The sequence below is a fragment of the Corvus hawaiiensis genome, chromosome 1, assembly GCF_020740725.1.
Source record: "Corvus hawaiiensis isolate bCorHaw1 chromosome 1, bCorHaw1.pri.cur, whole genome shotgun sequence".
In the NCBI taxonomy this organism is placed as follows: domain Eukaryota; kingdom Metazoa; phylum Chordata; class Aves; order Passeriformes; family Corvidae; genus Corvus; species Corvus hawaiiensis.
Window position 1 is genome coordinate 37,682,415 of NC_063213.1, and position 14,885 is coordinate 37,697,299.

At 36.2% G+C, this 14,885-nt stretch overlaps 1 protein-coding gene across 4 annotated transcripts in view; it reads right to left on the minus strand.

The window, feature by feature from the left end:
• ANO10 (anoctamin 10) overlaps positions 1-14,885 on the minus strand; it is a 123,359-nt gene that overhangs the window by 93,858 nt on the left and 14,616 nt on the right. For all 4 annotated transcript variants that reach the window (XM_048301105.1, XM_048301123.1, XM_048301114.1 and 1 more), the window contains 3 exons: positions 14,030-14,212; positions 10,430-10,621; positions 8,232-8,360 (listed from right to left, as the gene is read on the minus strand). In XM_048301105.1, coding sequence (XP_048157062.1) covers positions 8,232-8,360; positions 10,430-10,621; positions 14,030-14,212 — 504 coding nt within the window. The remainder of the gene's footprint in view (positions 1-8,231; positions 8,361-10,429; positions 10,622-14,029; positions 14,213-14,885) is intronic.

The window sequence follows — 14,885 nt, forward strand, 5'->3', positions numbered from 1 at the left end:
TGCCACAGAAAGGATCCTGGCCTATAAAGACCTCTGATCTGACCTAGCTCAGCCATCCTTTGCACACTGTCTTCTTTAAAGAAGACAAAAATCACATTCTGAATTGTGTCAGCAAGGAACTAACATTACTGTGAAAATGCTCCAGTTGGGGCAGACACAGTAGTAAAATACATCAACACATTCCAGCTATCAGGGTTGAAAAACCTGATGCAATACCTTGGTTTCTTGCTGTCCTACACATTACATACATGCCCACATATTTAACATATTTCAGTGTTTGTACACGGTTGGAAGAGCACAATTCATTCATCTGTGTGATTATTTTTCAATTTCAAACAGCAAATTGAGAACCTGAAAATGGAAGGGTTTGAGTAAAGAGCAGAAAATAAGGAGGAACAAATGAAAATTACTCACAAATAGGAAAATGGAAAAATACTGTTTTAGGCTCTGAGACTTTCAAAAATCCACTGGATAATTTAAGCATAGATGTTAACATGTATTTTCATTTTTGTACTAGCAGAAAGCTGTGGAACACAACTTACTTGGATCTTTGAATCTTTTAGTGTTTGTTTTCATTCTGACACACTTTTGGCATTAAGCTTTATTATTCAAAGTGACCAAAAAAATTAACACTAAATCAGAAAGAGTATCTCAAAAGAACCAGTAGATGGCAATAAAAAGATCTGTGATAAATTCTGATTTTGCAAATAGACAATCTGTAGCAATGTACAACCAGCAAAACTGGTATTTCTTTTTAACCTCATTGATATGGTTCCAGGAGGCTTCTTGAAGCAGCAAACATTTAGAAAATTTTATACAGACAAATCCATAAATCTTTCCCCATGTCTGAAAGGTGAGAAAAAAAACCCCTGAGAACAATCTGTTCCTGTAACTCAGAAGAGTAACTTATCTAAAATATTTCTTCACTTCATATTAAAGATTTCAAGAATCTTTTGCAAAGTAATATGAATATAAAATGCACTGATATTTGAGTTCATTTTCACTCTTAAAATGTTGCCAAAGAGTAAAATATAGAACCAGTAGAATTTGTTAAGTCTTTGGACTTAGTCTTATAGGCTTTATGTAAGTCTTTATAGCTTTAGAAGCTTTCATTAAGTCTTACACCAAGGCTATTCAGCAACTACCGGTTATTTTTTTGCCAGGGTTTCAGCTTGACGTTAAAATAGCAAACTATTTTTATGTCTCACAATTTCAATCCTAGGAATAAACTAAATTGCAGTGGGTTACTTGTGTAGCAGAGAATAAAAAAATCAAATTACTATTTTGTGTTGTATTAAAAATATAAACATACATATATTAGATTTTCAAAGGAGGGCTTTTAGATATGATTTCTTATGTATATGTATATATTAAGTAAATGTTTGCAGCTGAGGTAGAGGTATTCTAGAACAACAATATGTTAATTGAAATCACTAGTGTTTTGGATTGACTTTTTTAATATTCAGAATTAGTAATGCTGAAGAATTATTTTATGTATGTATACAACAATGAACCAAATAATTACACAATTTGCATAAAGCTCATTTTTCCATTTTCCTATGTTTTCCCATTTTCACCACAAGTGCAAGCATAGATAGGTCTCGGCTAGGATATCTGTTTCACTGAAATAAAATACTAGAGGAATTAAATTTTCCAAAAAATGAACTGTAAAGCTGACAGTAAGGTTTGTACCCTACCATGAAACATTTTTGAAAAACAGATTTATAAGTAACCCCCTAATTAATATTTACTCATGATAGGTATTTTTCAAGTATTTTTTCATATACATTCAACTATTAGGAAGAAATTGAAACCACACATCAAATATTTACCACTAAGGACTCTGCTTTGCAGCTATACCCGAAAACTGACAAACTACTCAATTTATAAATCTAGTATATACACATGCATGTATGTCAGTATGGAAAAAACACATTACCACAGAAAAGAACACATGGAAAGAGAAATACCTCAAGCCTGTTGCCAAAAAAAATTCAGCAGTAAGAAAGTTAGAAGTGTTGCCTAACACTCCCAGAAATTATTTTCTCTGATTAAAGAGCAAATAGATTGAAGACAAAAGAAAGAATACACACTGCAATTAGCAGAAAGACTTAAGGGGATAAGCATACATTAAAAACACTTTTTTTTTTTTTAAGTGGCACTGGCAACTTGGAAAGCAGAGACTGAAAACTTGGAGGGAGCCTGCTGGAGAGCCATGTACGGAGTTGAAGAACCTGACATAGGAACACAGGTTGAAGAAACTCAGTTTGTTACACTCAGATAAGAGAAGGCTTGGGAGGGTGGGTGAGATCTAATCACATTCTTCCAATGCCTAACAGGTAGTTTTCAAGAATCCAGAGGCATCCTCTTCACAAAGATGCACAGCAAAAGAACAAGAAGTCATGAGCTACCAACTTGCACCAGACAATTTTTTTTCTTCCCATAAGAAAAAACCCCTATTATTTGCCAGGAGAACAATTAAACAGTGGACCAGGCTGCCCAGCAAAGTGGGTGCCTTCCTCTCACTGGAAGTGTTCAAGTCTTAGCTTATCTTGATAAGGACATGAAGAACTTAATCCAGGGTTCTGCTTTCAGCAGGTTTGGGCAAATAATCTCCAGAGGTCCCTTCCAACATATACTGCTCTTTGATCCCATATGTGAAACTCTGCAGCTCCTATATGCTACATTAGTGCCTGGCAATAACACAGAAATAATTAAGCAAAAACACTGCTTTATGCACAGCTATTGTGCTTCAATCTTTGCGCTTCTATAACTCCAACACTATCAAAGGATTTATACGTGTGTACGCTGATGCAGCCTATTTTTCTGCACTTTTTCCCAGTTCTTTTCCTATTAAAATTGGTCCTTACATAAATGTATATTTAGCATATCTTCTAAATCCCAAACTCATGAGTTCTACAGGAACAAAGCTACTTGCTTCACACATGCGGAACGCTATACCGTGCAGGACCATGCCTCATTTCCAGCTGGCCAGAATGGAGTCGTGTACATTACTGTGAGGAAGTAATTCAACTAGAACTGTTTCGTAAAAAACAAAATTACCCAGCTTTATCAGGAGAAAACAGATTGCACTGAAATCTGCTGCAAAACATTTAAGAAATTTTAAAGGGAAAAAAAAGGCAAAATACTTGAATTTTGACATAACAATCCACCTAAAATTGCTTCTGCTAAGAAAGTGGATTCAAAAGATCCTCAACTGTACTCCGGATGCAATGTTTACTAATTTTCAAGTTTGTGTAGAATGCAAAGTACAATGATGCCTAGAATTAGACGATAAATATACCTTGTCATCTACTAGAATTCAAACTGCTTGACTCTAGTTTTTCCCAGTTTCTCTGGCACATCATTTCAGAAAAAACTGTCAGGCTTACTGTTGAGCTCACTGAGTCTTGGGACCATTACAACAAGATTTTTCAGCAGAAGATCAAAGAGCTTCTACTCTATACCAGGAGGCCTTTGATGAAAAAATACACTTAATAAAATGGAATTCTAAAGAAACATTGTATACCAGGCAACTCTCAATCACTTTGATTTTCAATCAGCTTTATTGACATGCTATGATTCCTGCTTTCCAGCCTTTTATAAATGGACCATCAGCTCTCTCACCCAGAAAAAACAAAGCTTAAGAAAGGATTACTTTATTCCACTCCATACTTCTTACAGAAGCAACTTTTCAATATAGATTTTTCTATGATGCTCAGGAAGATCTATGTCCTTATAAGGACACCATGAAATTAAATCAACACAGAGCAACTGTTTATACTATGTTTACTACAAACACACCAGCCATGTTTCTATGCAAAGGTCCTCATTTTCATCTATAGCAGAGCTGATTACATTCTTCCCAAAATTGCATTCCTAGATCATAATGTCAGATTTTATCAAGAAGGACCTTCATTACTACTTAGTATTTCCAAGCTAATTCCCAAATGCCTCAATGTAACATAGAGCATCCAGGCTTAGTGCACTTCTGCAAAAAAGCTTCCTATTACTTAGTACACACTTCAGGGCTGGATACACGCGTTGCTTTTGGAGGCTAGGACACATTCATGATGAGTGAACTTCACAGCTACTGCTTCAAAACACCACTACTGATGTACTGTTAAAAGCAAAAATCACTGCTTAAGAGTTGTACATACAACTGATTTCTTGAACTCAACTTTCAGAGTAGTCCCAACACTGATTTAATTAGCATTCCTTAAACTTACCAGAATCCACACTAAAAAGAAACAGTCATCAGGAACAAAACTCTTTGTCAACAATTTTTGCAAGAAAAATTTTAAAAAGCACTGCAGAATTAAGGTTACACTTGTTTTAACCTACTTCCCTAACTATTCACCGAGTTTCTTCAGAGCTATTTCCTTTTTTTTGGTTCAAATCAGTGTAGGCAGTCAGAAGTGATTGGAACAGTTTCACACAAGCACAGACACGTGCTTGGAATGTCCTCCTTTGCACCCAAATTCACACCAGAATTATGTGTCTATGGTGAAGTCTGAATAACTAAACACACTATGTGATACAACTATTTTTAAATTATGTTAATAAGGATTTATTGTTTCCTGCTTTAAGGGCATTCAGCTATTTTTTTTTGTTTGAAAACTGCACTGGCTGCACTCAGTTAGCACCCATCCATAAGTAAAAGAGGGGAGTTTCATCATTCTACTCCTGGTTCAAATCATGTTGCCATGGAAGCAGATGTTGAATTGATGAAAATAGGTCAATTGTTCAAAAAAAAAAAAAAATCACTGGCTTAATACTTTAAAAAATATTATTATACTATTTTAATGCTTTCTGTTATTTTGAAATTGTTAATATTTTATTCTGTGGTATTCTAGTTAGCATTTACATTTCTCACACTATACATATTCCCACCAAAAATGTAGACAGCATTAGAGTTAAGAGTTGTTAATGAAAAAGGAAATATTTTGCATAAATTGGTAGGGGCTGGGTACAGAATGCTCATAAGAATATCACACACAGTTCTTTGTTACTTCAGCAGTGGGAGGTGTTAAATGTTGCCATATAAACTGTTTCCATTTGAAGAGTATTAGTACTATTATTAAAAAGCACTAGCATTTTTTGGAAAAAAAAAAAAAAATCAGGACATCGCAAATACCCATGCTTGGCTTTGACAGCAACAGTGCTTTCCTGTTTAGTTTTGCATCAAACAGATATATAAATACTCAACTGGAGTCTCAGTTACTTAGAACTGATTAAAATACTTAAAGACAGCTAAGATTTAAGTAGGTTACCCCATCAATAGAACATGTGAAAATACACATAGCCAACTCAAAGAAATTTCTCTCTTAACATTCTCAAACTGGCTGTCAAGATGCTGTCAAAATAGCATAAAACACACTGTGAAATGCTCATCCTCACCTGCAGCAAACATCAGAAAATAACTCACCTGTATCATGTTTTTCCGAATCTCTACTAGCTGATCTTTTCTATCTTTTCTATCTGAAAATTTCACATCTAAATGTTTTTCTACCTTGACACTGATGTACTCCAGATGCACCAGGTTTGTCCTAGAAGTTTATATTATATTCTGTTCCTGAATATTTCTTTACAACTGAAATGCAGAGTTCAATCATTAAATAGCGTAGAGGTACATGGGAATACTGCCAATACATGAGATCTGTGCTCCTTTCATAGTTCAGAGATCTTTCTGTAAATTGGTACTTTAAGGAGAAAGGCTCAGTAGTGCAGAAGTCCCACAAATTTAATCCAGCACAAACCTACCACGGCACTACTGCGTGTCTTCCACACACCGCTGTTCTGCCCTGCTCCCTAGTGAACTGGGTCAGACAGTTTCTCCCACATCAACTCCCTGATCTGTTTCATCAGGCACCAGATAAAAGAAAGTCCCAGTGTAACAGGTAAGACAGGAGTAAATACACAGGAAGCAAAGCAAAAATATCCCTGTCTCTTGAAGTTAACATAAATCTATACTGCTGCTGTTCATAGCCCCACAGCATTCAGTAATCCTCCTTTTTCTTTCAACCTTTTGTAATCAATGTTTTAACCTGAAATATGTACAACAGAACCTCTGATAAAAAAATTTCTGTAACTCAGAACACGCTTAGCTGTCAACACAACTGAAACAATTTTCAACAGAAATAAAACTCCTGTTTGCTGTGTTCATTTTCATATAGTTTTTTAAAATTAAATTTCTGTATAAAATGTGTTTCACTTTGGAGAACTCTTTTGGACTCCAGAAAGTTAAAAATTTGTGTTATGAAACTTTTCGCAGTATTGTATGACCTGAACTATTCTCCATCTCTTTAAAAGACTAAAACAAACAAACAAAAAACCCCCGAAACCCCACACATGTGGAGTCGTTTAATACTGTTTAAAATGTACTGAAAGAGTGTCTTTATGGAAACTGCAGAAGTCTTACATTTCAGATTGAGTAGTTTTGGAACTGTTTATAACCAATGACATTCCAAAAAAATCACATGGCTTATTATGCTCCAGAAACATACTGTAAGACCCACAATGTTGGTTTTGTATATGTTTTTTCTCAGACAATAAATAGCTGACAATAAAAGAAAAACAATCACCAAAAAAAAAAAAATCAAACTAGCATATTTAAAATCATCAAGCATACTGGACACTTTTGATTAAAACTTTTTAAAATAGACCTTTTCTGACCAGTGCATTATGGCTTGTAGTTTTGTTGTTTGGTTGTTTTGGGTTTTTTTAATTAAGCAGAATAATTAGAGAAAAGTTGACTTTTCTTTAACCAAATTATTACCTTTCATTTCCTCTGGCTCATCCAGCATTAGCCTCCAACAGTCCTTTCATACTACATTAATTATAGATTGGTGGTCTTCCCCGAAGTTGCTTCTCTACATAAGATAACATTTTTCCCTTCTCCTCCCCTCAGTACTAACTCACCCTTTCCCTCCAAACCTTCTTCCCTTTGTTTTCTGAACCTCCCTTTCCACAGCATTTATTTGAGCTACAATGTTCAGGAGTTCCAAGAGATACCCAATTATTATGCTGCAATTCCTGTTCCCTAAAGGGTTGCATATAAGCAAAATTTAAATTTAGATAAAAATGCTGGTATTCTCCTTTGGTCTACCAAGAAACAGAGGTCTGCCTAGAGATCAAATAGCAAGCGTCACATTTAAACAGAAAAAAGGATAACACACAGCAAGCAAAGGCAAAAACAGCCCCATCTCTAAGCTGCCAGAAATCCATACTGCTTACATTTACTCATCCAATTTTCACAATATCATCTCTCTAAATATGTTGTCCAGTAATGAGCTATGTAATTACATTTAATTTGCTAAATCAGTTTTATATTAAAATACCTCACTGAGGTTAATGTAAATATTCACACATGCATAATAGAAGAGTGCATCAGGCTGCCTGTAGTCTCCAGCAAACCAGTTGACATGACTCATATTTACAGTTAACTCTGCAAACCTTAAGGTTTGGAAAATAAAACCCAAAGCAAGCTCATAATTCATTGCATAACACCTAATACCTGTAAAAAGAACAACAAAGAAATATATGCTCCAGATGCACCTCTGTAAGGTGGTGCACTTTAGTAATCACACATACACAATCCAGACCTTTTGCCATGAGAAAAGCAATCCAGTTCCTAAAAGCTAAAATAGAAAAATGGTAAAAGTCAAGGCAATGCAATACAAGAAAGCCCTGAAGCAAAGATTTATAAAGGCAAAGGCCTGCAATTTCAGTTATGTAAAATGCCCACAGTCATCCCGGCCATGTCTGAAAAGGAATGACACTGATGTGCTTACTATATGGAATTAGAAAAAGATTAAACCCAAATGCTGTTACAATCACTATTATTTACAGTCCTGACACACAGTTGTTTCAGATAAGCCCTACAGGATATGTCCATAAAGATTATGTAGGAAGTCTTTTTAAGATATGCCAGGGTCACAACCCAAGCAGAGAAATAAACAGTTCACAAAAATGTGATTATTTTGCTTCTTGAAATAGCCCTACTAAATACTTGAAGTACATGAAGAAACAAATACACAGTATCTTGGGAATGCATGGGAAAGTATGGCAACAGCATTCACAGTAAATGAAAACACAGAAGCAAAAGAAATCAAAAAAGATTTTGAAACACTTCTTTGATAAGGAAATATTAATTTCCTTCTAATATAAGATCATTTTCACTGATGTTTATATTATTTGCTACAACATGCATTGTTTGAAGGCAGACTTACCTCCACCAATGCCACAGTCAGAACAAGGTCCATTTTTGAGTCTGGGAAAAGGGCATCCACTTGTGGAGACATTCCAATCAGTATACAATTAGTAACAACTGATATTACACTCATAGTTTCAAAGGCCAACTGAAATAAAACACAAATATATTTACAGTTATGACCATTACCTCTAACTTACTGGTCCCTGAATTGCTCTGGACAGTACCCCTCTCTTCATTAAAGCCTCAGAAGACCCATTAGTTTAACTTTTTATTTTCCTTCATCTTTTGAATTCTATAGCGTAAGACTTGTTTGGCAAGCAGTCCAGACTTGACAAGACCACAACAAGGTTGTAACCTGAACACATAAAAGAGTACACACTCACCTACAGTTGTACTCCTAAACAAATTTATTTCAGGATAAAGGAAAAACTGCAAAATTCCAAGAGGAACTAATAGTCGTAACACTGGTTTTGAAGGTTCGGTCTGAATGCAAAGTAAGAGGAAAAGGTAAGAATGGTTCAGAATGCCTTTTAAAATCACAACCACTTGAGATTTGTTGAAAGACTTACATTTAAACACATGCAACAGCACAAGTCTAAGAACCTCTTGCCTACAGAGGTCCCACAAAATGTCTGAAAATATTAATACAGCTTAACAATTACATTTGCAATATAATGGTTACTTATTCCAAGGTCCTGTCTGGAATGAGAAAGACTGACACAGAATTGTAGCAACTGTCACAATGAATTAGCAGAAATAGCTTTCTCCTTGACAAGAAACTAGTGACTCAGTTCACCTGATGAAATAATTCCAGTATTCCTTTAACAGAAATCTTCCAGCAAATGCTCTAATTTCCCATATGAAATGGATGACTTGAAAATTTAGTTATTATTTTTAATTCACAAAGCAAATTCATTTCTGCTATTAGCTAAAAAATTACACCATAAAATAAAATTACTGTACCAGTAATAATTTTTCAGCCTACTCTCTTGATTGAAACAAACTATTCCAGCAAAACTAAATGCTATTAATATACCTGCAGCTATGCTTGTGACTTACGACCACAGCCTGATTATTCTGGTGGTTACATGACTGGTCAATGCAGCTATGCCATTAAGAAGTTGGCAGCATAGATCTGGACTGAGAAAGTACATCCCATGTTAAAATGCAAGCAGATTATAATTCACACATTTTAATGACATATTATTAGAAGACTTCACCTTTAAGTCCACTTCATTAATATGTGTCTAATGAACACTGCTCAGGACCCTTGGTTTGCATGTTTTTACTGTATGTTTTACTTGAGGTTTCATTATTTCATTTCTCACTTCTCGTTTGCTTCATTTGATAACATTTACAAACCCTTCAAATTAAATAATCCATTGTGCCCTTTATCTCCATTATGCAATGCTACAAAACTTTTAAAATAAAATTATAATATGGATCATCCCCTAGAAAGGTCCCCCAACCAACCTCACACTCCCTTATCAAGCCGCTGCTATTATGGAATGCCAACGTTTCTGGATGCAACTTAGTCACTTCAGAAAACTCTGGTCAGGATCAGTTCACTGATGCAGCACACTCGACAGGCCCCAAAATAGCTGGTGGCAGCATGATTGCATGGACAAACAACTGAGGACAGAAAATGCTTAACCCAGTCCTATTATCATGAAATTGTTTAGATAGACTACAGTGTTCAGGCTGTGCAGAAAGTGCCAGCTCCTGCTCACAGATCCGGATTATTTTAAAATTAGTCAGCTTGAGTACCAGTAACCACAGCAGCACAGGCCACTAGCCTGGCTTAGGAATCCAACTACTTACCTATTCTTCCACTTCTCTTGAAACCCCTGCTGAGCTCCATGCTTCTGAGATTGCATCAGAAGTTACTATTTCCAAAATACACTGGCTATAAAGAATACTGGGCAATATCTGGAAGCTTTGCTTTGTTGAAGTTGTAACAGGAGTACAATACACATACAAGAACTAAAGAAAATATATGCTTCCTTTTCCAAGGCAACTGAAAGAAATGTGGTCAAAAACCCCACCAAAAATATCATTGGGATATATATTTGGATAGATGATATGCCAGGGCATTGAAGAGAACAAAGTACCTACTGAACTTTAAAGTGGCTCATGGGACAAACATAAAGCTTTCATACTGTTGTTGAAACCTCTTTTAAACAAATGAATAGGAAAAAAAGACACAAAAATTACCTGCCAAACACCAATATTCGCTGTGGGTTCTGCAAATGGACGCTTGTAAACTCTACACATCTTTAAGGCATCAGAGTATATCTCTGTGATGTTGTTTAACACTGCAAAGACAGCTGCCAGTGGATAAACACACGAGAAAAGACTCACATAGCCAAACTGTAGGAACAACTCCAGGTAATCATCAAAAGTACCCTGAAAAATAGAGCAAACAGAACAACTGTAAGCTACCAAAAAAAAAAAAAAAAAAAAAAAAGAAATACAGAAATCATACTACAGTTGCAAATATGTTTCCTCATCCCAAATCTGTTGTTTGGAAATGACTGCTGATAGTAAACAATGACAATTTTTTTAAAAAATATAATTCATTTGGAATTATTCAGTCACTAAAAACTTCTTACAAGGAGAGGCCCAGGGTTTTCCTTTTGCCCAATGAATTTTCTGCAAGTCTCACTTCCTATCCTTATTACATGAAGTAACTGTATAAACACATTCTTACTGTTTATGTATGTCTCAACTTATCAATGTTCCTGAGTATCTCAGTTAAACAGTAACAGAAGGAACAGTGAGGAACAGAAAAACAGCACCATGCATTTAAACTGGCACAACATTCTCCTGAAAGCACTGTGGCAATAGAAGACCTAGCATTTCAGACTGTCCATGAAAGATCCAACCAGAATGGTAGGTTGGTAGATAGGCAACTCGTTTCTGGTATTTCTGCTTGTTTATTTCCAAACCGGTAGGACAGAGTTAGTGGCCCACTTGAAGGCTGAAATCTACAAGGCAGCACTGACATCTCAAAGGAACAATTAGTGCAAACAAAAAAACCTATTTAACAAATCCCAACAGGTCTGTCACCTGATCTTTAAATGAAGAACATGGGTACTTAAGTGCTGATTAAGTATTCACATGTAGGTGATCATATATCTGCATATTAGTTTTGTAGTATTAATAATAGTTTGCTACAACTGCAGCAATTTTTTAATGAAAAACCAAACTAATCACTTTTAAAGAGAAAGTGTTCATAAGCAAAGAATGGTGAAATACAACAAAAAAGTTAGACTGGGATCTAGCTATCTTGTATTAACACAGACACACGTATTGTCCTCTCTCAAAACTGAAATCATGAAGACTTGACAGTAACTGAAATTATTACAAGAACCACATAAAAGTGGGTTTGGCTCCAAGGATCATCTGATACAGTTACCTACTCTTTTTTGCCCATCACAGCCATTAAACTGACTGCCCTCTCCAGCATCGTGTGCTTTTTTCCCCTAGGAAACAGAGAGAGGCAGTAGAACCCTGCAAGCTCAGAAATCAATATGGGATACTCATTAATTCCATTTTTCACTTGAACTCGTTTTAAAGTTGCACACTAGTTGGGTCTCAGAAACCAATCTGCAGGCCAGACCAGGAAGAGCTACCTAACTTTTAAAGCCATTAAGATTTTTTCGTCAGAAACGTTTTGTACAAACTCTAAATTTTGCTAAGGTCTTCCTCAGGGACATTTGCAGGAACGCTCACTGGAATGGCAGCCACACATCTGTTACTGTTATCACTTTCTCAGACAATCGTTGCAGGCAGAGAGAGAGCTTTCCTTTGGGCTCCTCCTTCTGGTAACTGCACAGTATTCCCACTGCTTCCCACACTTTTCTTCTCATTTCCTTGCCCAATACCTACTGGCTTTTAGAATAACAGAGTATGAACTAAGTAAGTATTTATTTTTCTCCTACTCAATTTATGAAACTTTGTGTAGGAAGACAGGAGTCTAAGACGATGTTAAAGAAATGTGTAACTGCGCAACTGGCAATCATGAGATCAGCTACGGCATCAAGGAAACAAAACCAAGGAAGAAATTCAGGGAAAAATTAACTAGAGGAGTGAAGCAGAAATTAGAAAAATAATAATTAAAAAATTATTGCAGGATGTTTTTAGATCTTAAACAGGGTTAAGGGCTGGATATTTGAAAAGTAAGCAAGAATGAGGACAAAAAGAATAGAAAATTCAATGTTAAAGAATATATGAAAGAAGGAAGGAAAACAAAAGAAAAGAGCCTGAAACACAGAATTCTGTCAAGACTCCTCAGTTACTAAACAGTCAAATGGTTCCCCCTTGTGACAGTTTTAATTTTAGAAATATTCTTGCCTGCTGACAGCTTACTGCTTGCAAACAAATCAGCGGTCTGATATCATTTATCGACAAGCACAGCAAAACAATAATCTTTAGACTGAATATAAAATTGGGCTTTGAGTACACAGTACTTAGAACTGAAACTGAGGCTAGCAGTGGACACATGCAAGGCAAAGTCCTAACTCTACAACTGACCTCTTGGGTTCCCATGAAAAACTGTTCAGGGCACAACAGTACAACAGGTGCAGATTCATTTGATCCAGCTCTGCACAAGAAGCACTGGGCAATGTTACTCAGACACCAAACTGGCTTTGTATGTGACAGCTGAGAAGCAGGAGTCAGCTCAGCTCTAAGAGGCAGAGCTTATTTGGTCAGGCCTGATGCTGACACACAACTTTGGGAGCTGTGCTGGCAGATGTGCAGGTGTTGTGCTGGACTGTGCTGATTTACCAGTTCAGACACTAACGCAGGGACTTCTGCTGTGTTCTGCACTGCAAGGCAGACAGGCTGTCTAAATCTATCTCCCTCCAACCTTCACACAAGAACACATTTGTACAGTTTTTAAATTGTAAAGGTGATAGTTCTTTCTCCTTTTCCCACTTCATGGCACTTCATGCAGGAAGAGAGGAATCTGATAGGGCATTATTATCAAATTTCAAACTGCTAATGTCTACCTTTTACATGAAAGGTACACTATCTACATGTACTTCTTACTCTGCAAAAACATAAATCATACAGTATTAAGACTCCTGTGACTCTGCTTGCAGCATCTGATCAAGTTGTCAGCCAGTCTGTAAGGCCTTAACATACACATTGATGTCCACTGTGTTAATTTCTTCAGAATTTTAAGTAATGAATTGCATGAAATCTGCTAAATACAATTAAAAATTATACTGCGTAGGAGGTGGTCAAGAACAGAACCAAGAAGACAGTGAATACCAAACCTGTGGTTTCAAGAGACAAGAGCTTCCAGCAAGAGTATTGTTTTGAAGAGCTGGTTTCTTCTATCCTCCATTTCTGGCCCCATCCAGACATAAGTGCTCTCTCTCTCAGGCTCTAGTTTAACTGACTGTTTAAACTAGCACCACTGCAACACCAAATCAAAACAGAAAATTTCCATCTGCCCTGTGCCATCCTACTCATCCCGGCAGCCTTTGGGTTGCCCTTGGAGATGAAGGGCATATTGCACAAATACTTCTTTCCAGTGATATGGGGTTAGGTAGCTCCAGATAAGAGCTGTTCACTCCTTCCCCTTCATTCTGTTCATTCCTTCCCTTCATTCTGGGATCCTGCACTGTGTCCACTACTTGATCCAGGATACCATAAAGCTGCATAAACAGCTACCAGCAAAGCTGATGAAGCTGAAAATAAGCTGCCAGGCCAGACAGCCAAAAATATTTGTTTGCCTTAGCTGATGCCTCTGTCAACTACAGCCCAGAAAAGTTTTAACTCTTTTACAGTAGTACAACATACCAAATAGGTTCCCATTTCTTTCTCCATGTTGACCTGTTCAGCTATTGACAGATCCCTATCAGTTTTCTGGGAACACATGCGTTTCTTCATCCTCCTGTTGTATCTCTTCTGAAGCCAGTAAGGAAGCAAGGATTCTGCAAACTGGTTGAGGATCTGCGAAGTTATCAGCAAAGTGGCCAAGCTCTTAAGTTTAAAAAAAAAAAAAAAAAAAAAAATAGAACTGTGATGAACCTATGATCATTTGCAATTCTGTGTGCTCTTGTACCACTCTAAGTTACTATACTATGAAGAAAAGGCCAGCCTAACAAACCTAGCAATAGCATATGAAAAGTACAGATGATCTAGTTCTCATCCTCTGCTGTGTGCTGAAAAGAACTAATTAGGAGTTAGTAGTCTAAATATTTTGTGTATCTGTATGTATCTTGGAAACAGTACACCAAGTACAATGAAGGGTAATGCATATTTAATATATACCAATGGCAATCACAGAGCTAAAGACTGAATTTTTTTCTATGTTTTTTATTTCCTGATTTTACCTGAAACTACAGGAAACGTCTCAAGTGTTATGTCCGGTATATATATGTCAAGTGTTTTGCTAGAGATCACTTCAGAGTAACAGAGGTCTTGAGCTGAAGTTCTTGTACTGCTCATTATGTTTAGAGCAAAAATATTTTCCTTATACGTAATTTTCATGCATTTGAGTGAGAAAGTTGATTTAAAATAACTACAAATTATTTTTGCTTTTATTTATTCTCAGATCCTCACTGTAGTCATAAACTTAATCACAACCCTATCCTCAAGAGTCTCTCATTAGAAACACTACAGAGAAGAACATTTTCTAACATAAAAGGAAATA